Raw genomic sequence first — 22400 nt, forward strand, 5'->3', positions numbered from 1 at the left:
AGGAGAGAGGTGAAGAAGCAAGGGCCGTTCGGCCGCTGTCCCGAGGTCGAGTGGGGCCACGCAGGGCCGGGAACGGGGCTGAGTCACCGGCGGTGCAGAGGGGGTCTGCCCCGGGCGGGGGGAGGCCGGTGGGGCGGGCGGAGCGGCTGACGTGTGCTCCGTGAGTCAGGGTGATGCTCGTCCACGTGTCAGAGCGATTTAAAAAGTTTGGGCAGGGAGCGGGGCACGGACACGGCGGGCAGGAACAACAGGGCACCGCGGGCATGGCGCAGCTCTGCCAGCAGCAGCTTCCTGCGGCCATCCCCCCGCGCGGCCCGGGCAGCGGCGGGGGGCTGCCGGGGTCCCCGCTTCTCTTGCTTCTCTTCCTCCTCGCATCCTCCGCGCGTGTCTGCAAAGGTGAGGAGCATCTCCCCGCAGCCCCATCCCCGCAAATTTGGGGGGCGGAGGGGTGACCCCGGCATCCCCGCGAAGGGAGACAGAGGTCCCCGCGAAACCCAAAGCCTCGCAGCGCTCCGTCTGCGGAGCGGGGTGGGATCCGCGCGGGGGATGCGGAGGTGCCGAGGCCAGGCCAGGAGGGGGATCGTCCCAGGACAGGGGGTGGGTGTGGATGGGGGCTCCTCCGCCTGCCCTGGGGATAACTCCGTCCCGACCAAACTGCGCTCCGGTAAAGGGGGAAAAGGCTGTTGGTTAAACTGATGTCATCGTAGAGTTAAGTGGGGAAGGATGAAGCTGATCAGCTAAACAGGGAATCCGGTTATCTTTGACCTCATTGGAAGTGCTGTGTTCCACCTGGAAGCCGCTATTTTTATACGAGGGAGCGCTCTGTGAAGCGAGAGCAGCTGATGGGCACTGTAACAGAACACACTGCCTTGCCTACCGCTTCGCCCGTGCTGCTGTCCCACTCTGCATGCACGGAATGCTTACACCTTGTGAAGCACTTTACATCATCTGCCACTGTGCACTGAACAGTCCTGTTTGCCTGTACTGTGGATGAGCTGTCCCTTTCAGTTACTTTTTTTGTTTTGGGTATTTTTAACACACTGCATACTGTGTTAGAAATGAATTCTGGAGATGAGAGAGAGGAGGGAGGGATGAGGAGGGTGAGGGATGGCAGCAGCATGCCACATTGTTCTGATAGAAATGACTGAAATTGTGCACCTGGCACCTTGCTGCCCTGCAAGAAGTTGAGGTTTTTTAGCAGAATTGAATAAATGGTCAGCATCAATCTTGTAGGAGTTCCTCTTCTATGTTCTTTCTGATTAGGATTGCTTTCCTGAAGAACACTCTTCTCACACCATGGGTACATTGCATATCTTACCAGAAAACATAATTTCCTTGTGCATGCCATTGTGTGAATTACTGAAACCCCTGTGTAGGTTCAACAGTGTTCTGGATGGGGTGAGGGAAGGATGCTGCTTAGCACTGCTGGGAGCTCACAAAGAGGGACTGCACCCGTCCTCAGAGTTCTGTGAGTGAGCTGGGAAGGAAATCTATGAGGTGGTGAAATAATTGCATCTTCTCTGTTCAAAAGCTTTGTTTCACAAAAAACAAACAAACAAACAAACAAACAAAAAACACTGTGTAATATTCAGGCTTCTCTGCCTGCTGCTCCACAGGCTGTTGGATTCCCCCTGGAAAGCCTGGGGAACCAGAGGCTGTGGGCAGTGACAGACAGGCAAAGGTACAGTACTGAGGGTCGTCATGGTGCACTCATGGCTACCAAGGCACCAGTCCCAGGGAACACTCCAACACGAACACTCCGAATTAAGAACAGAAAACAACGACAACAAGAATTGTAGCACCTTTAATTTATTTGGAGTTGTTCCTTGAACTAAAGCACACATCAAAAAAGCACAGTTTTCATTGAAAGGCAGTTTTACTGCCATATAAACCTTGCAGAGTTTTCTGAAATAAACAGTTTCTACACAGTATGAAGTTAACCCCCCCTCTATCACTATCCATGCTGATTACACATCTTAAGCCAATACCAAAAACAGATTTTGCAACTTTTATGCCTGGAAGTTATTCCTGTTGCTATCTGTGGTACTTGGAGATGTTGGGCTCACAACCTGCTCACCTGGCCATTCTCATTAAGACTACCTTCACCTTTTATTTGCTTAATTTGGTACAATTCTTTGGGGAAAGAAAAAATTGACCACAGGTAACTATGGACTTTCTGGGAGGCTGTAAAATCTCTGCTCACAAGAGATCAGTAAAAACAGAGCATGAACTTGCTGGGCACAGTCACAGGCAGCAACCTTGGGCACAGGGATAAACTGGATGACTCCTGGGAAACCTTACCATGCCCAAAGCAGCAAATTTGCTTGGGACGCACTGCTTTTAGGCTTTGCAATTAGTGGGCATTACAGCATGTTCAGAGTGTTTTTATTTCCATCACTGCCATAGGATGCTCACAAGAATGACCCCTGCTGTGCAGCATTGCTAAGCAGTGTTTGTGCTTCCAGGTGTTCCGATGCCATCCCAAGTGTTGGAGGCAGAGCAGGAACTGCAGCTGTGGAAGGAGGTGAGCTGTGCGGGCAGGCTGTCTCTACCAACTGTGGAAAACCCGTGGCTCTAGCGTGAGGGCTGGAAGCGTCCTTGCCAGCTTATCCCTGGTAGGACAGGGATACAAGTTTAACACTATTTCTTATTCCAGTCTTTTCTGTGGTCACACTTTCCCTCTTATGCTTTCTCTAGTATGGTGTTCAGGTGCTTCCTCTTCCAGTCCTACTTCTCCCACATACCTGTTCTGACACTGGTGAAGATGTGAAATACGTAATTTTCCAGATTTCTGAACAGTATCCAGAGACTGGATGTTGAGATTTCATTCAGGGAACAGACTGCTTTGGCTCAGTGGAGAGCTATGTTTGGTGACAGTTATCCTCTAGCTGTCATTGACCAGGAGGTTGCTGTTCCTGGAAGCAGTACAGTGTCCCAGTCGATACATTTATAGTTTGTGTATGATAGACACTAACTATTTCAACTCATTCAATCAGTCTCTGGCTTCTTCCATTCTGCAGACAGGGCTGGGACACAGTATTCAATCACATCTTAGCATTTTAATTCACTAGGTAGAGGGTGACATCCTATTGCAGTTTGCCTTTCTAACATTTTTTTACCAGTTGCAGCTATAACTTTAATTCTCATCTCTGAAATTTACTCCAGGATATTACTTGTTGGCATGAACTCTTTTGTGCCCTTTTGGAGCAGATGGAGAAGCAGAGCATAATACAGAGAGAGGGTTCAGCTTGCAAGCTGTGTGTCCTGCCATTGCTGTAATTTTTCAAGTATTCTGTTGATATTTGATTTTGTAGCTTCTGATAACATTAGAAAGCAAGTGACTCACCCTGGGTACAGCTGCACAGTGTAAATTTCTTCCTTGCTGTCAGCACATTTCGGAAGTATTGACTCAACCATTGTCATGTTCCTAGCATGGCACTTGAACAAGCCCTGGTGATACCTTGCTTCTGGGAGAAAAGTGATCTCTTGGGAAGTAACATCCTAACGGTTACAAAGAGTTTGTGAAAATGAGTTATGTAAATTCCAGACTGAAAATATGCTGTTTTGCATTTATTATTGGGATTTGTTATTTATAGCATTGGATTAAGGTCAGTGATTACTGAAGGAAAAGGCAAAGTTACTGTCAATTTCGGTAACAAAATATATGCGTATGGACACTAAATTCTGTGTAAAATTATGTAACACGAGTGATGTAAAATACTGCTTAACAAGAATAATACAGGACTAGGAGAGCCTTAAGGTCTAAATAAAGAGAGTTAGATGCATATGTACATACTTCTGCTCAGCCTGGCAACAAATCCATACTGGAGTTCCTTGGAGTATTCTTCCCTCTTCCCTGCTTGTTATTTGAGTAGTTCATCATTCAGCAGAAGCACTGCCTCAAAATTAAACTACTATTTTCCAGGAATGATTCTGAGTTCATAAACAGTGAAACTTTCTAACATCCTTTAATTTCTTTGTTATTTAACCAGCACCAAATAACACACACGCTCCCAACCTTAGGCCACATTTCCGAGGAAGGAGAGAAAATTACTGAAAAGATGCATCAAAGGCAATAGGAATTATTAAATTTATATATGCATTTTTAAAAATAAATCAGCACGAACTGTGGCTTTTCTTCAGCTCTTGCTTTTCCCATGCAGGTTTTAGCTGAGAGATATACTGCCTTGTATTAATTGAATACAAAGAAATCTCTGGCTTATCCTGCTGTTGAATTATGGTGATCGCTAATAGTTCCCTCCAACTGAAAATCAAGTAGATAAACCAACAAATAAATAACAACAAAGAATCCCTCACTGAGAAGAAAAAGCACCTTTTTATCTTAGGCTTCCAAAATGAATTCAGTTTGGTTTATGTTCTTCACCGCAGATTTCTCCCTTTACAATTTTTTTAGTCTGAAAGTAATAAAGATGAACTAATATACCAGAGACAAACAAATGCAAGATGAAGGAAAAAGAGACAAGGGAGGTTGTGTTACAAACAAAAACTACTTGAGGGGGGAATCCTGTGAGCTATTAGCTTTCCACTCTATCTGAAATGCTTTTTCACAGCCTGTCTCTAGAGAAATGCATCATCTCTTGTCTTGAAGTACTGATATGCATTATTTGTTTATTGCTTTTTTCATTGAGTGTTTTCTTCACTAAAGAGTGCTGTTTAGGGCTTTTACATACAATAAAAATCACAAGACCCATTGCATTGCCTGCTTTATTAAATAACAAAACATTTTGATGCAGTCTGTGAACAAGACAATGATGGCACCTCTACTAACAATAATGAATACTCAAAGGCAAAAGACTGGTGCGTATAAAATGGGTCTCAAAAAATACAATTTAAAACTTATATCATGAAAAGTTAAGCTTTCCTCCCTCCCCCCCTTCCCCCTATTATTTTTAAGCTGTGCAGATTCTATTTGAGTTCTGGAGACATTTTCTCTTCCTTACAGAATACTTTGAGCTCTCAGCTGGGGTAAAATTTCTTCCACGATTTCAAGTATCCTTTATTCCACTTATTCTCCTTCCCTGATTAAAAGCTGCACTGAAAATGATTTGGTACAGTGGGATGCTTTCATCTTGGAAAAAAGAATATAGAAAGAATATATGAAATGCAGGTAGGGGATGAGTGGGAATCACTTCTTTGTTACTTCTTCCAAGAAAAGATCATGATAGCACTGAATGAAGTGAGCTTTGGGAGGACTGACCAAGACAAACAGAAATGGTATTTTGTGGAGTGTTTAGGAAAGCCTTACCGTAGGGTGTTGTAGATGCTAAAAGTTTACAGTGGTTCAGAGAGAGATTGGTCAAATTCACAGAACAGAAACCCTCTGAGCTTAATTACATATCCCTACATCCAACTCTAAGTACTTGCAGTACATTTTGCTGTTGGGTGGAGAGTATGGCATTTACTAATCCACAGGTCTCTTCTTAGGCTCTTCCTCAGGTGCTGAGGTTTGGCCTTTTGAGGGGATAAGACAAAGAGCTAAACAGCCAGGAGGGTTTTGGTATGGTTTTAAACAAAATCTTGTAAGGCTCCTCATGTGCCAAAGAAATCGTTGCGAACCTCAGACATAAAGTGCTTGGTGACTCACACAGATTGAGTAGCATGCGTAAGAAGTGCTGGCACATATCATCATCACTCAAGAGATGTGTGGGTCATACACCTGAAGGGATACCGGAATGCAATTTGCAGAGGAGTGTTTGAGGACTGAGCATTGAATCACTTGCAGTAGCCTTGTCATTTTCTTTGCCATTTTGTATAATTCAAAGATATCACAGAAGTTATTGAAGTTTATAGTCCATGCCCCAGATAATCACACCACGTCTTAGCTGGAGACAGTTAGATTTAGTAGGGACACAAGTGGTGTAAGAGAATAGAAGACGTGATAGCTGAGATCAAGCACATACATATTTGTTTATTTGGTGGTTTGCTTTTTTTCCCTTGAATTCAAAATATTTCATGAACGTACCCATAAGAATTCCTTCTGGAATTTGATGCAGGACAAATTTGCTATGCCTTTGGCTGAACCAAAATACTTTTAAGAATATAGTTATTCAACTTGTTTATATTAATCTGACTTAATGAAAAAGGACTGTGTGAACTTTTACAGATAGACGATGCCTGTTCCACCTACATGTCCGCAGACTCTCAGCCTCAGGTGAGACAAATAAAGGTTGCTTTACTAATTATGATATTTATTATACAATAAGAATGAAAGTGTGATACCTGAGTTCATGTTTTCTTTTATTAGGTGTCCAGTACACTGGAAGAACTTTGTTTTTTGGTCATGGGATTTCTCCAGAAGCCACAGGTAACACACTGAAAGACTACTTGGCATTTCTGAAGCAAGATCTCTCAGTGTGCCAGTGCCTACAGTGGATTCTGAGGACCTAGTAAATCATGTGCCACTCAGTGCTGAAAGTAGGATGCCAGTTCTTACTCTGAAATGTTATGTGTCCTAATACAGTGCCTATTAAGGACAACTGGGAGACTCCACCATTTGTAAAATGATGTCCAGCTTGGATACAAGGTTTCAGCTGGTTTTATTGCTCTAGAATGGAAAATTTATGAGCTCTGAATGGGGTAAGAAATTTACTGATGAGTCTGCTGCTGTCACTGTCAGGAAGATAACAAGAAGCACCCACTAAACCCATCAATTCTTCTAATTGAGAGTTATCAGTGCTCTCTGCAGGGTTTCAGAAGAGTAATTACATTAATAAGCAAAGTCATACAGTAAATCTGTCGAGGAAGAATGATGATATTTCAATCCCGTACTGAAGAATTTGAAACATCATTTCATCTTAGAGTAGCCTGAGGGGTGGTCTCATTGCAGTCCACAGCTCCTCCTCACAGGGGGAGCTGAGGGTCAATGCTGATCTCTGCTCCCCAGTGACAATAACAGGACTCAAAGGAACAGGTTGGGAATGGGATGAAGCTGAGTCAGGGTATGGTCAAGCTGGGTGTTAGGAAAAGATTCTTCATCAGAGGGTGGTGGGCATGGCACAGGCTCCTCAGGGCAGTGATAACAGCCCTGAGCTGCTGGAGTTCTGGGTACATTTGGACAGTGTTCTCAGACATAGACTCTGAATTTTGTGTTGTTCTGCATGGAGCCATGGTTTGGACTCGGTGATGCTTGCAGGTTCCTTCCAACTTGCAGTATCCTGTGATTCTATGAAATAAAATCATCAACAACTTCTTTTTTAACAAATAAAAATCTCTCTACTAATTATTATCCCCACAGGGCTTAGATGAAAAAGACAACATGAAAAGGGTAAGATTTCTATGTATGTCTTATGATCACTCTAAAATTAATAAGAAAATCCTAACTCTTTTGTCCTATTCTGTAGTAAAACCTCACTTTTAATTTTTTTGAACAGTTCTTATTTCATTATTCTAAGACTCATGACTCAGGAAACTCAGATGTCAGGGTAAGTGGCCTAGCACCTCCATGTGAGTACACGTGTGCCTTTAAGTAGCACCAAGGTGATGTTCCTTTCCTCAGTAGTTACTGCAGCTCAGACAGGAGGATTTCAAATTGTATATACAGAGTGTATTTTAATAACATGGGAGACAATCACTGGTGATGTACAGCTGTGCAAATGGAAAACAACAAATATCTCAGTCTTGTAGAGTCAACATTTAAGAATAAGATAAAACACTTCTGGTAATGGAACATAATATACAATGAAACAGTCCTGATTCACTGAAGTTAAGAACATGACCATAAATTTTAAGAAGCATTTTTATTAATTATTAATTAAATGGTTTTATTAATTAATTAAATGGCTTATTAATTATTAATTAAATGGTATGTATCTATTAGTGCATATCACAAATATCTATCAGGCAAAAGAGTATTGTTCACATTTTGGAGTACACTGCGAGAAACATCATGATTTAAAAACAGTCTAGTATTTCTGCTATAAAAATATTCTCAGCAGCCAACAAATAAATCATGTGATCCACTCTTGCTTTTAAATTTCAGTCATCATCTGTTGTTTCAGCACATTTGTTTATTTTTTATGTACACTGTAGGATTTTGAGGAAGTTAAACATATGTGTGTTTGCTCATTTCTTAACGATCATTTTTATATGTTGATGTCCATCGTTGCCTTGTTCATTAAATTCCTTCAGAAATAGGCTATATATTCCTTGGAAAGTGATACAGTTTTCTAGGACTCCTGAGAGTACTGCTGATGTTGCGGTCAATATTTACACAGTAGAGCTTCTCTGGAGCTTTTAATGGTAATCAGGGCATTGGGAAATTAGCTATTTCTATTCCTACTCCTGCTTAAAAGGTTACTGCATTCCCCTTCCTCTGCACCCTGAAGCTCTCTCCACAAGCCCACATGATTCTGTGCTACCAGTCACTGCCTGGGGACTTAGGCTGCACGCATTGCCAGTGTGCTTCCCAGGCTCTGAGTGAGCATACAAAATCTCATCAAGGACCAGGGATTTCAGGATTGGAGCTTGTCTATTATGGAGAATGACCAGTGTCACAGTCACAAATTTTACTTCAGAATGGATCCCCCCTGCAAACTGTTTTCTAGTAAAAAAATCGTTTTCTTTCTGTGATATAAGTGAAAGTAAAATGAATTTTCAGTACAACAGAGATTGAAGATGTTAACCTCTGTAGCAGCTAACCATAAGAAATTAAGGATGGTGTACGTGAATGTTCTCTGTGTCACATAAAGAGGCTGATCAAGGCCTGAATAACTGCAGTTACTTGGGGAGGTCTGTGAACAGCTCTGATCTGCCAGGGAATAAAGGTGAGGATGCATAGCTTGTCCCTCCATCTCCGTGCAAGCCACATTCCATGCAAATATAAATGTATGTTCCTGTTTGTTGTTAACTCAGAGTGTTCAAAATCAAGTTTCTCAAATAACATCTTCTGTCCTTGTGTCCTTGGTACCCACTGGTCCATAAGCCACTACTGCAGGAAGAGAGATTATTTTTGCACCATAAAATCAGAATTTCATTGTTGCTCATGTGTCTATGTTCATGTCCTCTCAGTCGTCTGTCCTGCATCCTTTGCTGCAACTCGTTCCCCAGCTTAATGAGAGAAGACTGAAGAGATACAAAGTGGACGTATGTAATCTTAAACTATGCATGCTTGCATTCTCACATTAGGCGAGTCATTAGCACACCTAAAATGTCCTTGTAGACCCTCCTACTCAAAGCATTTTTATTTTCAGTGTTTAGTGTCACGCTGATGTGTTTTCATTAGAAATGTGCATTTTTTTTTCTATTCTTTAATTAGTGAAAAAATGATCCTGGTCATACTTAACATTTTAAACATAAAGTAATAAATGCTTAGCATAGAATATTGGTACAACACTGAGCCTATATTCAAACTGGACTGGGTAGTTGCTTTATAAAAAGAAAAATACTTTCAGATTATCCATATGTTATATTGAAGTTCAATACAATACAAAGGGCTCTTTTTTTTCCTCCCCATTTGGAATTCAAACCATATTTACTCTGTAAACATATGTTCTGTATGACATACAGAGCTCAGGACTTCCAAAAAAAGTATAAACAATATTACTGTTCAAGTTAAGGTGCAGACAAGAAAGTCCTTTCTTTGTTACAGTTTCTGCCCAGTGTCTCACTTTCCTGAACAATAAGCAACAGAAATGGGTCTTTTGAGAAGAAAATGACTTCTCTTTCTATGGTGCCTTTATTTTTCTTTCCCATATCCTTTAATGGATGTTAAAGTACTGTTGAATTACTTTATGACGTGATCTAGCATCAGCAGAAGCAAAACTTAAGAAAAGGAATACATCTTCTCCCTTCAAGTAGAATATACTGAAATAAACTTTTGATTAAGTAGGTGGTAATCAGAGGGACACAAAATTTGGAACATTTCTTATTTTGGAGTTTGCAGTTTGAAAATAAAGACTGAGCAGTCACTGGCTGTTTTGCAGATGGAAAAGCAAAAGTTTGCTTTGAATTTAAGGTATTTTTCTATTACCAGCGAGTACAAAATCAGGTCCCTATTTTAAAAGGTGCAAAATAACTTCATGCTCCCATGAAGTCAGCTAAGCAGCTCAGTAAAGTTTAACCCTTTCATGCTTACATATTACTGAAATCTGGAGGCACTGTAAAACCAATGTTCCATAGAAAAACAGCTTATTTGGGAGCAAGATTTTCACATTCAGTGTAATATTTCTGTTGTTTCCAAAATATCATCAAATTTCAGTATTTTTGCTGCAAATGCACTTTCAAATTTCAAAAATGAAAAACAGATGGGTATTAATGCTCATCTCTATAATACAGCTATGAAAAGAATAGAAAAGTGCAGAATAAGAATCTTTAGAAGAATTCCAAAAGTTCACATAAAGTGTAGCAAAACATAAGATCCACATTCTGTTTTACATCAACTTCAGGTTGTTTTTCCCTTAGTTTCACTGCAGAGTATTGGTTATTTTGACCACTATTCATGCTTATTGTCTTCTCCTGACATAATACAAAAGTGGAATACAGAAGTGGTCCTATCAAGATTTGATTGTCCATAGTGGAGTCTGTATGGTGCATTGTGGAGGGTGTGTTCCTCTGTAGAGATTTTATGTTTTTTCAGATACATGTGCAGTACACAGGAAGAAAACATCTTTGTGATTAAAATTTATTGGAAATTCTTTTTTTGCTTAGTAAAATGCTGTCTCTCATCTTGGTACTTGATAAGGCTTGAAAAGTTCAACAGTGAGGAGGTGTTGATGAGCTACAATGAAATTAGAGGAGGTTTTCTTTTGTTTAAGAACCATTCAGAAAATCATGCAGCCTGTGATGTTTTGTTTTGGTTTTTTTTTTCTAAACAATTGCTTGCATGATTTGTCAAGACAGAAGCTTAAGAGCACATCTCTTTCAACTATTCAATGTTGTATATTGAATCGCTTAGAGTATCATCTTTTTGAATCTCACATAACAAATTAGTGAGATAATTAAGGAACAATGCCAGCTGGGTTCAGCAAACTCCTTAGTTTTTGCAATGAGGAAAGCTTTGCAAAGACACAGTACCACACCACAGTGTACATTTTATTGTCATTGTGTAAGAAGAGGTACAGAGCCATCTTTCATTAAGAAACAGTGAGTTGTTTTGGAAATTCTTTATTACACCTATTAAATGTTTCTGGTCCACCTTGACCTGTAAAGGAAGAAATAGTTCTGTCTAATGCTCAGATCTTCTGGGTCTTTCCATTTCCTAGCTTGTGACTTGTGGAGACTGCTGATCTAGTGTCACAGAAACTTCATTAATCAAAAATATATATTTTCTTTTCCCATAATCTAACATGGGGACAAAGAGAAAGTGTTGGAAGTAATTATTTTCCAAGAAAAAATAACATAGGTAGAAAAATAATTAAATACGTAAAATGTAAGGCACTCTAAGTACCTGAAAAGATTAAAAAAAAAACAAAAAACAAAAAACAAAAAAACTTGATAATATTTAAGGGTTAATTCTTAGAGCATTAGGATAGAGCAAGCAGCAATTTCTCTCTATAATTACTCTGGTTATGATCATAACCCAGGAGATTACACAAGCTCAGTTTTTAATTGAGAAATACTATCATCACTAAGGGAGCATACAGTAAATACATTCCATCTAAATTCTATGTGCTGCTAAGCTCAAGATCTGAAATATTTCGTTTCTGAGTTGGTCTGTCCCTCCCTCTACAGGACAGACACAGACAATGAAAATACTGTGATTAAGCTTAGTACGTTTTCTAATGAAGGTCTCATTAAAGCAGCTGGATACTTCATTCTCTGTACTTACTGTTTTCTTCACTGATCTTTTCTTCGCTCCTTGCTGTACAGATTAGTAGGCAGTTGTTTCTCAACGTGTACAACATGAATAGGATAGAGTATCATAAGTATTAGTCTTTTCTTTGGGAATTATTCTGAGAGGGGTTGTCAGGATGTACCTCTGGGATCAGTCTGGGACCTCAGTCCCTGGCTGAGCCCAAATATTTTTTTTTAAGCTTTGAGGACTTGATGATCTTGAAGGTCTTTTCTGACCTGAGCAATTCCATGTTTTTTCCCCATTGTTGTCCTTCTGTGAAGTACAAACTGTTTCGTGCATAGAGACTCCAAGACTATAGGACCAGTTGTGTTTTTGTGATGAAACCTGTCAATAACAAAGACCAGTCTAATTCTAAAACAATCTGAGTCAAAACTCAGAGTGGATTTTGGCCTTCATTCATGTGTTTTCTACAATTCCTACATGAGAGTATGAGCTGCATAGAGAAATATGTACACAGTATGTTTTAAGCAGCAAGACTGTATAGTAGTACTGAAGAAATGCCTATTATAAGTACGTAAACAATCTCTTTGAGGGGATTCATTCACAAGAGTAGGTATCATCTAAAATACTATTTTTTTTCAAGGAGGATCTTCAAGGAGCTGGAGGGATTCAAAGTAGAGGATACTTTTTCTTCAGGGTATGGTTTGTTCTACTATTTTTTCCTCTATTCTCTCTAGGCTGTTACCAAACAAAAGGTAGAAATTAGTGGAATAAAATGAAAACTATTGTGTCAGAGAAAACTTTTCTGTTAAGTCTTCTGCCACAAGTGATTCCACTAGAAATGTTTGTCTTTGCAGTAGATGAGAAATGCAACTTCCAGTGACTTCAGTTACATTTTGTATAGCACAGACTATGTGCTTGTAAAGTAATCAGGATTACTGAACCAGATTGAAACTTCTTGGTGATACTGAAGTATCAAAAAGGAATTAAAAAAAAAAAAAACATCAAAAGAGATTGTATGTGATTAGAATCTTTCAAATGCAGGCAACTACTGATATGTTTTTCACTATGGTAAATACTAAGAATCTTGAAAAACAAACACTGCCTCAATTAGATCCATAAAAGGATCTTCTTAGTGTATTGAACTAGTATTCTAAGATATCTTATGTCAAAATAAGAATTTCAAAGTCTTTAGATAATTTTTTTAGAAGTTTATAACCATTGTGCTAGACTGATGGAGACTTACAGATGTCTCTGGCTACATAGGGCTTGAAACAAGGTTAGTGGTATCAGGTTGTGTGGGACTTTGTTACTGAAACCAATCAGTTTTCTACAGTGTTTATCGGATATTTGTCTTTCAGCCACGTAATGGGAAGAGATCAGTGGATTTTCACTAAGGAGGTATTTATTTAATGCTTTCATCATCACCTGCATTGAAATTACTTTATTTTTATACAGATATGCCACAGTATTTACGATTAGAGTTCTGCAGTCTTCTCTGAGATATGCTAAATCCACATATCTTTGTTTAAAGTGAGTAGAAGCTATAGATACTCAGTTCCTAGAAGAGAGAGCAAGGTATTTCTGGAAGCAAGAAATGGAAAAGATCCCAGATCTATGGACAGTTTGAAAAGTTATCAGTGATAAATGAAAGGTGTGTGTCAAGAAGTACCAACTCAACAACCTGCCACAGCCTGGGCATAATCCTGCTGCTCTTACTCTGAACTAAGATCTACCTTTACATTGGAATTAAGTTTGGACTTCAGGTTTTAGTTTAAAATCATTCAATTCTTTGGACAGAAAAAAAAAATAATTCTGTGCTAATATTATGATGCTCTGTTTTCTCATGTATCTTACACTTCTGACAAATTTTAAGTATTTTCCTCTATACCGTATCTATAACTAAAACTTTTTCTTATTTTTCAGGATTTTAGATTCCTGAAGTAGAACTTACGCTGCAGGAATGCTGATATAGGGTTCTCCTCACAGAGATAATTCCTTACTAATGTGCAATTAAAAATCACTGGAATGTAAATGCTCTTACGTAAGATTCACTGAAGAATTCAAATGTTTCTTTACTTCCTTGATTATATTAAAAGCATATTAAAATTATTTGTTTCCTACTGTTATGATGTTTATAACTGTGTCTAATGGAACCATAAAAAAGCCCCAGTGTATGCATGCAAGAGATATTGTCCCCACTAACACTGCTATGTACATTTATTTGCCTGTACAAATAAAGGCACTGAGAGTTGTTTTAATGAGAATGTTTGCAATGTAGACTATTGTTTTTTTTCTGAATATTCTTCAAATTTCTCATGTAGTCTTTAGAATGGCAGCTTAATTTATTTTGTATTTGAGGGGGCTTTTTTTTTTATAACAATGCAAAGTTATGTAGCCAAGGTGTTACATTTGCACATTATTATTTTGCTCTCATATTTACTGAAAATGCACATTCTTTCATTATCTTGGTATGAGTAAGCTCGACCCCACAGAAAAGACATAAAGAAGGTAAGCTTTCAAATGCCTGTTTGGCACTAAATCCAGTTCTTGTGATACTCTATTTTGTTCAGTGTATCTCAATAGTGTTTCACAGGCAGAAAAAAAGAAAAAAAAAAAAAAAAGCAGCTCCATTTTCTTAGCAAAAGGAAACTGAATAAATTGTATGTCTTGGAGAAAATTCTTGATTTTAATTCAGCCAAAGCATTACGAAAGTTTGTGTGATGTTTTTTTGTTTTGTTTTTACCTTTGAAGAGCAGTGATAACAGTACGGCTGTGATTCAGAAGACTTCACTGCATTACTTATGTTCTTCCAGAATTAGGATCTATTTGAAAACGTAGCTGGTTTTGGTGTAGTTTAAAAAAAATTCTACCCAAAAGAGTAAGTTACCCTCTCAGTCCTCTAAGCTTTTCACAGCAGGGGTGGGCAGAAATATTTGAGGATGTAATTATATTTGAAGTAACCCACGGGGAGCTGTAAGAAAGAAGGGGACAGACTTCTTATTAATGGCTGTCATGACAGGGCAAAGGGAAATGGTTTCAAACTAAAAGAGGGGAGATGTAGATTGGATATAAGGAAGCAGTTCTTTTACAGTGAGGGTGGTGAGGCACTGCAACGGGTTGCCCAGAGATGCGGTGGATGCTCTGTCCTTGGAGACATCCAAAGTCAGGCTGGACGGGGCTGATGGAGCTGTAGGTGTCCCTGCTCGTTGCAGAAGGGGACTAAATGGCCTTCATGGGTCCCTTCCGACTCAAACGTTTGTATGATCTAGTAACAGCGCAGACAAGGGTTACTGTTGACACCGGCTGGTCACAGGTGAGCAGACCTCAGCATCCCTCCTGCTCGGCCGCTTGGGTGAGCAGCCGAAGGGCAGAGCTCCGGCTTTCACACGCCCTTCGCACCGTTACCGGCGCGCCGCGAACCTCGCTCTGCACCAGCTGCCTCCCATAGAGACACATGGAGGCGGGGCCGTTAGAACCGGGTCCTGCCCCAACCGCCGCCGTGAGGAGCCATGCAGGTGGGCGTGAGGCCGGGGGCCTGAGGGCAGCCGGGGGAAACGGGGAGCCGCCGGGCGGGCAGGGCGGGACAGAGGCCGCCGGGACGGGTTGTGCCGCACCGCGGGGCGCGCTGTGAGCCGGGCGGCCGGCGCTGCGTTCCCGTGGAGGGGTGGGGGCTCTTATTGCCCAACATGGGGTCTTTCCGACCCTCACTGTGCGGGAGTCAAAATTCGTATCTGATGAAGGATTGAAAGCTTGCAGTGAGATTGAATGTAAGGATGTTTTATACTGTTGGGGAATTACGCTGTAGCAAAACCTTCCTTTGGGGTTTTCTAGACCATCTGATTCATTACTTTATACATAGAGCTTCTCTTTTCTTTTTCATTCTTTCAGTCAAAGAATGAGCAAACACTGCTTGTTTTAACTTTATTCACATATGAAAATGCAAGCAAAGAATTAAGTTTACTAGTGCATTTTTAAGACTTAGCAATAAAACCAGCTTCTCAGCGGTACAATGCTGCAGAAAATACTTCTCCAAATAATGTGACTGCTTACTATTTAATGGAGTTGGCGTTCCTAGTTCAGAGCATGGATGTCTGAGCGTTGCAGAAGGAATCAGTTAAAACGTTCCAGTACAAAATCCCTTTCTCTCAGCAATAAGCACTAGATGTTTGTGAGGCCAGAGTGTTGCAGCAGCAACAATCACTGGGAGCAGTGCCTGCTGAGCCCATGCAGGACTGGTGCAGGAGCTGCCATGAGCTGCTGCCACCTCCTTCCCACTCCAGCCCTGCAGAGCATCACTTCCTCACCCATGCCAGAAGAAACTGGCAGAGGTAAAGGCCTTGTTTCAGACCCACTGTGCTTCCCAGGGAGCAATAGCATGATGCTCTTTACTGTCTTAGTGGGTTTCCTATTTCTTTACAGCCAAGATGCTAAAGAACTTGTTTTATCATTACAAAATTCCTGGGAGCATTTATATCTTAGCATTTGCTTTGCGGTATCATTAGAATTGTGTTGTTATGTTCATGCTAAATTCCGTCATTTGTTGAATGATAACAAGGCAGCTGCTGGCTGGAAAGGCAAACGTATCACTTGCAGGCATGGTAATGATATAATGCAAATCCTGGATGTTTCCTCAGGTAACCTTTTTGTAATGTAATGTTTGTTCATTTAATGCTGCGTTATTATTAATGCCATTAAATATTTCTGATATATAAAAATCTAGTCAGGCATCTCTTCATGGAGGTTTTCAGACTGTATTTCAAGGCAAAAAATACCACAGTGGTTAACAACCCGTTTTAAAATCTGCCTAGCATTTCCAGTCCTCATGAAAGACGTCCTTATGTGTTGCAGCTCAGTTAAATTTCATGTGATAATTTGAGAATAAATACAGTCTTATAAATAGATGTGGTTCCTTTTTCTTAATGGCTTAATTAAATTACTACAAAGGTAGGCTTAATGCCTACAAAAGTCATATGCTATAAATAAGGTTATGTTGACGTATTAACAATAATCATTCATTTAAAATTTAAAAGTCCTTTTTTTCCCCCTCATTCTAGGCGTGTTTTTGTATGTCAGTAGTTTATTCTCAGTAGTAACATAAGAATACCAATACAAAAATCTAGCAGTATTTGTTTAAGTGAGCCATTGATGGTTCTGAGTTTCTGAAGCAGGTTTCCACGTCTCTCCTAGAGAACTTCAGCAGACATTTTGGATGTGATTTCTTTGTCTTTGCCTACATTTTTAGGGTTTTTTTCTCTCCCATTTTCTTGCTGATTTCTGTTTAGAACTGAAAAATGACAAATGGAAAATCACGGTAGAGAATGGTCCATTAAAGAATTGCAGTTTCTAATTAATGATTTTCAGTTGTTGCATCCTTTATATGTGCCAAAGTGAAAAACGGCTGTGCTTGGTCGAAATCAATCAAAATACTGATTTGTCAATTTAGTTTTCTTCCATAATACCAAAACAGGACCCAAATGAAGATACGGAATGGAATGACGTATTAAGAAAATTTGGAATTCTTCCTCCAAAAGAAGAGCCAAAAGATGAAATTGAAGAAATGGTTTTATGCTTGCAGAAAGAAGCAGAAGGCGAGTCGAATTAAAAATACATGCTTATTAGAATAGCAACATTTGAAACGCAGATGTGTGTAGTGTGAGGTTCATCTCCATGGTGGGAATCTTTGCTGCTGCAAGGGCCATCCTTTGCTATCTCTTCCAGGCAAAATTAAGAGACCTTCATAGACCACAGATCAAAAGGAAACAGGAATGGAAGGAATATAATCCAGCTTGTTTTCCCTCAAAGCAGAATCAATTATAAATATCCAGTTCTGAGCAAATGTTCATTTAATCGGAATATTAAAAACTGATTTTTCACAGAGGCCATGAAAAAAATGTATTTTTGATTACTTTGCAGATACCTGAAAGTACTACAAAATTATTACTGCAGCTTTCATAGAATCATAGAATGGTTTGGGTTGGACCAATCCAAGACCATCCAGTTCAAAACCCCCTGCTGTGAGCAGGGTTGCCACCCATTAGATGAGGTTGCCCAGGATCCCATCCAACCTGGCCAATTTTTTCCAGCCTTGACTTTCTATAATTTCCATTTGAAGGATAGAAGGCATTGAGGTGTAGGAAATGCAAGTGGCACTACAGACTGTGCCTCTTGGTTTCCACTACTTTCCTGCAGGTAAACATTTTTGCATAGAGCAACAAAGGCTCTACTGTAGTAATTCTCACTTTCTGACAAGTTTTACTGTTGAGCTGAAAGGCAAGTTACAGCTTATTCAGTTTCCAGATTCTACTGAGTTCTGTTCACTATTTCAGAGCAGAGAAAGTTGTGTCTTCAGTAGTAGTTTCTGCCAAATTCTAGCAGGCAGCATTGATGAGGGTATTGTTTGTATAAAAATACAGTTAAAATACACTTAAATAATAAAAAATATGGTAGCATGACATACCACTGCATACTGCATCATTTTAGTTACTGTTGTTGAATGATTTGGGTTGGCAGGGACCATAAAGATTATCTAATTCCACCCTGCCTGCCACGGGCATGGACTAGATCAGGTTTGTCCAAACCCCGTCTAGCCTGGCCTTGAACACCTTCTGAAATCAGCATATCTTTTACTTTTGTCAATTCCACGTCTGTGTAATAATTTTCATACATTTAAAACGTGCAAGCACTTTAGAGAACAAAACTAGTGTTTTGTTTTTTTTGTTTTGTTTTGTTTCTAGTGAAACCATATGAAAGGATGAGTCTTGAAGAATTAAAAGAAGCTGAAGATGACTTTGATGAGGCTGATAGGAAGGCTATTGAGATGTACAGGTGTAGTAAGATACAGGAAGATGTCCTTTCCATGACATACATATACTGTTCCTAGGCATAACTGTGGTACAAACCAAGTTCTTATGCAGCTATTGAATAGTATACCAATCTGCTTATCATACCATGAGGAGTTGGTGTGTTTTCTGACTTTGAGTTCAGAGAACTTGGGTGGCTTGTTTGGAGACTTAATAATTATTTCAGTTGTCTCGGACATTCACATGTGTATTTTACAGAGTGCTCTGTGATATTCTGCAGAGCTTAACACTGTACCTAAGAAAAATCAGACATAAGCAGTTCAAGCAGAATAAAAGTGGGAATGTGATCAAAACATTTCATCTAAGAATCTACCTATGGTTATTGCTTTGGCGCTGTTAAAATAACTAAAATCTGTGCATTTAGTAGTGTATTCACGTAGGAAGCTGATCATTCACATCATTTAGGGAAAATTATGAACGTAAATTATGATGTATTGTTGCTAAAGTATAATAATGTTGTGCGTACATTTAGTCTTGCCAGACCAACAGTGGCTTTCAGTCAGTAAAATTAATAGCTTCTTGTAGTTCAACACATCCCAGGAAGGCATTTTCATTTTCTACTCTGCAGTTATTTTTATGGATGAAAGCTGCCATCTACTGGTTTCACATTCCAATTTTCATGAAATACTGTAATGTGTCGTATCGCATTCGCACATTAAATACTGGTAGTTCGTGCTCAAATTACTGATGTTCAGAATGATGAAAATGATTTGTACCTGTACAATTTTTGTGCTTTTGCTCAGATGATTAAGGTGCTTTGCAGTGTGTTTCTTAAGTTTCTCAAAGGTGATGCTGATATAGAAACTTTCTTAGTTTTATGTTCATATACTATTTATTAACTTTATTGAATAAGATTAGCATAGAAACCTTTCTGGCTCTGAAATGATACTAGAAGGCCTTGAGCCAGAGAATTGCTCAAAATGGGCTTTTGAAAAGGTATTGAGCAAAATGTACTAGATATTATTAAAAAAGCATTTTAAATATTTCAAATATACTTATTCTTATTGCCTTCTAATTAGGCAGCAACGCTTGCAAGAATGGAAATGTCTTCAGAGGAGACAAAAGTATGGGGAGCTGAGAGAAATCAGTGGGGAGCAGTACGTTAAGGAAGTTACAAATGCTCCTGAGGATGTTTGGGTCATAATTCATCTTTATCGGTCAAGGTAATTACTTTCTAGTTCAAGGTACTGAGTGCATCAAAACAGGGAATTCAGCTGGGGATTACACAGGAATACCAAGAAAAATGAAACACAGCAGACTGTCAAAATAGCAGTTCATTCAAGGCAATGGAAGTGATTCCATTGAGCATGGGAGCTCCTTGATTTTTTAATTCACTTTTAAGATTAGTTTGCTTTGATCAATTTGTTTGAAAGATTCCTTTTGCTGTATATGCATATCAACGTGTACTAAATTTCAGAGATTTCCAGATTTCACTGAAAAGGTGTCATCTACTTTCTGTTCTAAGGGAACTTCCTTTGAAGCCCCACTGCTCAGCAGAAGGCCTCTCACAGGACTTTCCTGTTTCTCCTATAGGAAATGGAAAGTGCAGTACTGGAAAAGTCTCAATTCTGAAAATCCAGAAGTGCTGAGGGAATTTCTTAGTTCAACCGTTGCCCAATATGTTCTGTTATAGTAACAGAAGTTGTGACAGAATGAAGCAGAAATTTCAAAGGGCTTCCATGATTAGTTCAACATGTGTCAGCACCTCCATCAGGTGTTTTGCAGAAGCACTGTGAATTAGAATGGGATGTTCATCATTTGTTTAGATTCAGACCAGCTTTCTCTTTTCCTTCTTTTTAAGCACGTTGGGAGGAAGTTTATTTGATTCCTTTCAGTTGCCAAGAATTGAGCATTATTTCCAGGAGTAACAAACAGGGCTATCAAATGAAATTGTTCAAATTACAGTAATTTAAATGTACAAACCTGAAGAATCAAAAAAGCGTCTTTTCTTCTTTGTCGCTGTTTTTGCTCACTGCAGAATCACTTCTTGACTTGTTCGTTATACAGACGAGACTGTGAGAAACATACTCAGTCCCTTAGGACTGAATATGAGATCTCTGAGGCGTAGCGAATAAACCAACCCCACCCCCGAACTGTAACCGCGTGTGCTTTTGGCCGCCAGGGGGCGCCTGTAAGCTGTACCCACTGGCGCTTCGCTCCGTGTCAGCCAAGCTCCCGACGTGTAAGCGGTAACCGGGCAGGTGGGAAACAAAACCACCGCACTTTTTTTGTTGTCGCGGAGGCTGACATGGCGATTGCACCGCAAATACTGTGAAAGTAATGAGCAGTCCTGTCGTGGTCATATGGCCATACAAAGATTTCCGTGATGTTTAGCTTTCACTGAAAAAATGTTAAACTGAATTCAAGCAAAACGTATTATAGACTTAAAATTTCATCTAAACCTGCAATAAATGGACAAGATGAGCTTTCAAATCTTTGCACGTAACCAACTTGAGGTACGATGCTTGCTTGAAGCACCTGGTAGCTCTACTGATGTGTTCTGGGAACTGTGCCGATTGCATGCATTGAAGGTCTTTACTTGGGCAAATCAAAGTGATCCTAGAAGCAGCTAAATAGAATCTGTGGTGCAAACCTAACTGCAACACGAAGGAGAAACAGAGTAAGCCAAAGTGCACTTTTATTTGTCAAAGGTCTAATTTTAGTAATGTTAATTATTTTATGCATCATTTACACTGCAAATATGACTGTACCCTCTTATCCTTTCCTAGCATCCCAATGTGCCTGCTAGTCAATGAACATCTCAGCCAGTTAGCCAGAAAGTTTTCGGAAGCCAAGTTCGTCAAAGCCTCTGTGAACAGCTGCATCCAGAGTTACCATGACAGGTGTTTACCCACAATACTTGTATACAGAACTGGTGAAATAAAAGCCAGGTTCATCGGGGTAGCTGAATGTGGCGGGATGTATCTTAAAGAAGAAGGTAAGAGAAATTCGTCTGAATAATTCACTTTATAGAGAAGAATTATGTTGTTTGTAATTGTTAGATCTAAAGATTGCTGCCTAAAAGAAAAAAAAATCAAAATATTTTTGTAGGAAATATGACAAAAAGCAAAGAATAATTTATGTAATCCTGTAGCGCTAAGACTTTTTGGCAAGCATAGATATTTTACACTAACACAGTTAACATTTAACAGCTTTTTCTTGCTGTTGAGATAGAGCTGGGTTGTTTATAAAAGCCCTTAAGTGAAAATGTATTGCAATCAACAGCATAAATCGTCATTTGTTGTTACAGAGCTTGAATGGAAGCTAGCAGAAGTTGGAGCAATTGAAAGTGACTTGGAAGAAAACCCCAAAAAGGACATTATAAATATGATGACATTATCAATGCAAAACATTTCTGTTTGTGAAAACATCAATACAAAAAGCAGTGATGTACTCAAACCACATATTATTTGAGGATGAGTTTTCCACATGGGTAGCCTGTTCAGATCAAACTAGCACAAATGTAGCTTTCTATTGCTTTTGAAAGTCTGAAACAATAAAAAGGGCTTTTGTTTCACTTGTTTTTTGTTTTTTATTTTGTTTTGATTCTGTTTGAACTAACATAGTAAATTAAAGCCCTGCCCAGAGATTGCTCCTGTGGACACTGAGAGCCTGCATTCTTCTTTTCAAACAAATTGCTCAAATAGAAGAGGAGGGGGAGGAGGCTGTTAGCACTTAAGCTGTAACCCATATTTATTCCTCTTTTTACCTATCAGAGGTGCATGCTTGACTCCTTTAATTCACGGTGAAATGACTGCAGTGGGATTCTACTCTAAACACTTTCT

General features: G+C 39.5%; 2 protein-coding genes across 3 annotated transcripts; both read left to right on the forward strand.

Annotated features, from left to right (window-relative positions):
* Positions 1-200: 200 nt before the first annotated feature.
* On the forward strand, positions 201-14052 carry NMU (neuromedin U). Its single transcript, XM_031588703.2, has 10 exons — positions 201-396; positions 2466-2524; positions 6125-6172; positions 6266-6325; positions 7256-7285; positions 7392-7442; positions 9028-9102; positions 12396-12449; positions 13114-13153; positions 13679-14052. Exons 1-9 carry the CDS (start codon positions 264-266, stop codon positions 13147-13149), a joined length of 546 nt encoding a protein of 181 aa, XP_031444563.2. The 5' UTR covers positions 201-263; the 3' UTR covers positions 13150-13153; positions 13679-14052.
* A 1082-nt stretch (positions 14053-15134) lies between these two features.
* PDCL2 (phosducin like 2) lies at positions 15135-22144 on the forward strand. 2 transcript variants are annotated; one of them, XM_031588754.2, is made up of 6 exons: positions 15135-15270; positions 17223-17343; positions 18490-18580; positions 19635-19778; positions 21345-21553; positions 21866-22144. In XM_031588754.2, the coding sequence occupies exons 1-6, from the start codon at positions 15265-15267 to the stop codon at positions 22027-22029; spliced, it is 735 nt and encodes a 244-aa protein (XP_031444614.2). In that variant the 5' UTR covers positions 15135-15264; the 3' UTR covers positions 22030-22144. The 2 variants fall into 2 exon arrangements, with proteins under 2 accessions (XP_031444614.2, XP_089995553.1); XM_090139427.1 differs by lacking the exon at positions 15135-15270 and adding an exon at positions 16363-16389.
* The last annotated feature ends 256 nt before the right edge of the window (positions 22145-22400 follow it).

Source organism: Phasianus colchicus, chromosome 4 (genome assembly GCF_987193195.1).
Source record: "Phasianus colchicus chromosome 4, bPhaCol1.hap1.1, whole genome shotgun sequence".
Taxonomy (NCBI): Eukaryota; Metazoa; Chordata; class Aves; order Galliformes; family Phasianidae; genus Phasianus; species Phasianus colchicus.

Bases quoted from the DNA above. Each gene is read 5' to 3' on its own strand.
- NMU (XM_031588703.2), top strand. From the start codon at position 264: ATGGCGCAGCTCTGCCAGCAGCAGCTTCCTGCGGCCATCCCCCCGCGC. The intron at 2,525-6,124 runs GTGAGCTGTGCG...GAACTTTTACAG, and splicing joins AACTGCAGCTGTGGAAGGAG to ATAGACGATGCCTGTTCCAC. The intron at 9,103-12,395 runs GTATGTAATCTT...TTTTTTTTCAAG, and splicing joins TGAAGAGATACAAAGTGGAC to GAGGATCTTCAAGGAGCTGG.
- PDCL2 (XM_090139427.1), top strand. The intron at 17,344-18,489 runs GCGAGTCGAATT...TTTTGTTTCTAG, and splicing joins CTTGCAGAAAGAAGCAGAAG to TGAAACCATATGAAAGGATG. The intron at 18,581-19,634 runs GTGTAGTAAGAT...CCTTCTAATTAG, and splicing joins AAGGCTATTGAGATGTACAG to GCAGCAACGCTTGCAAGAAT.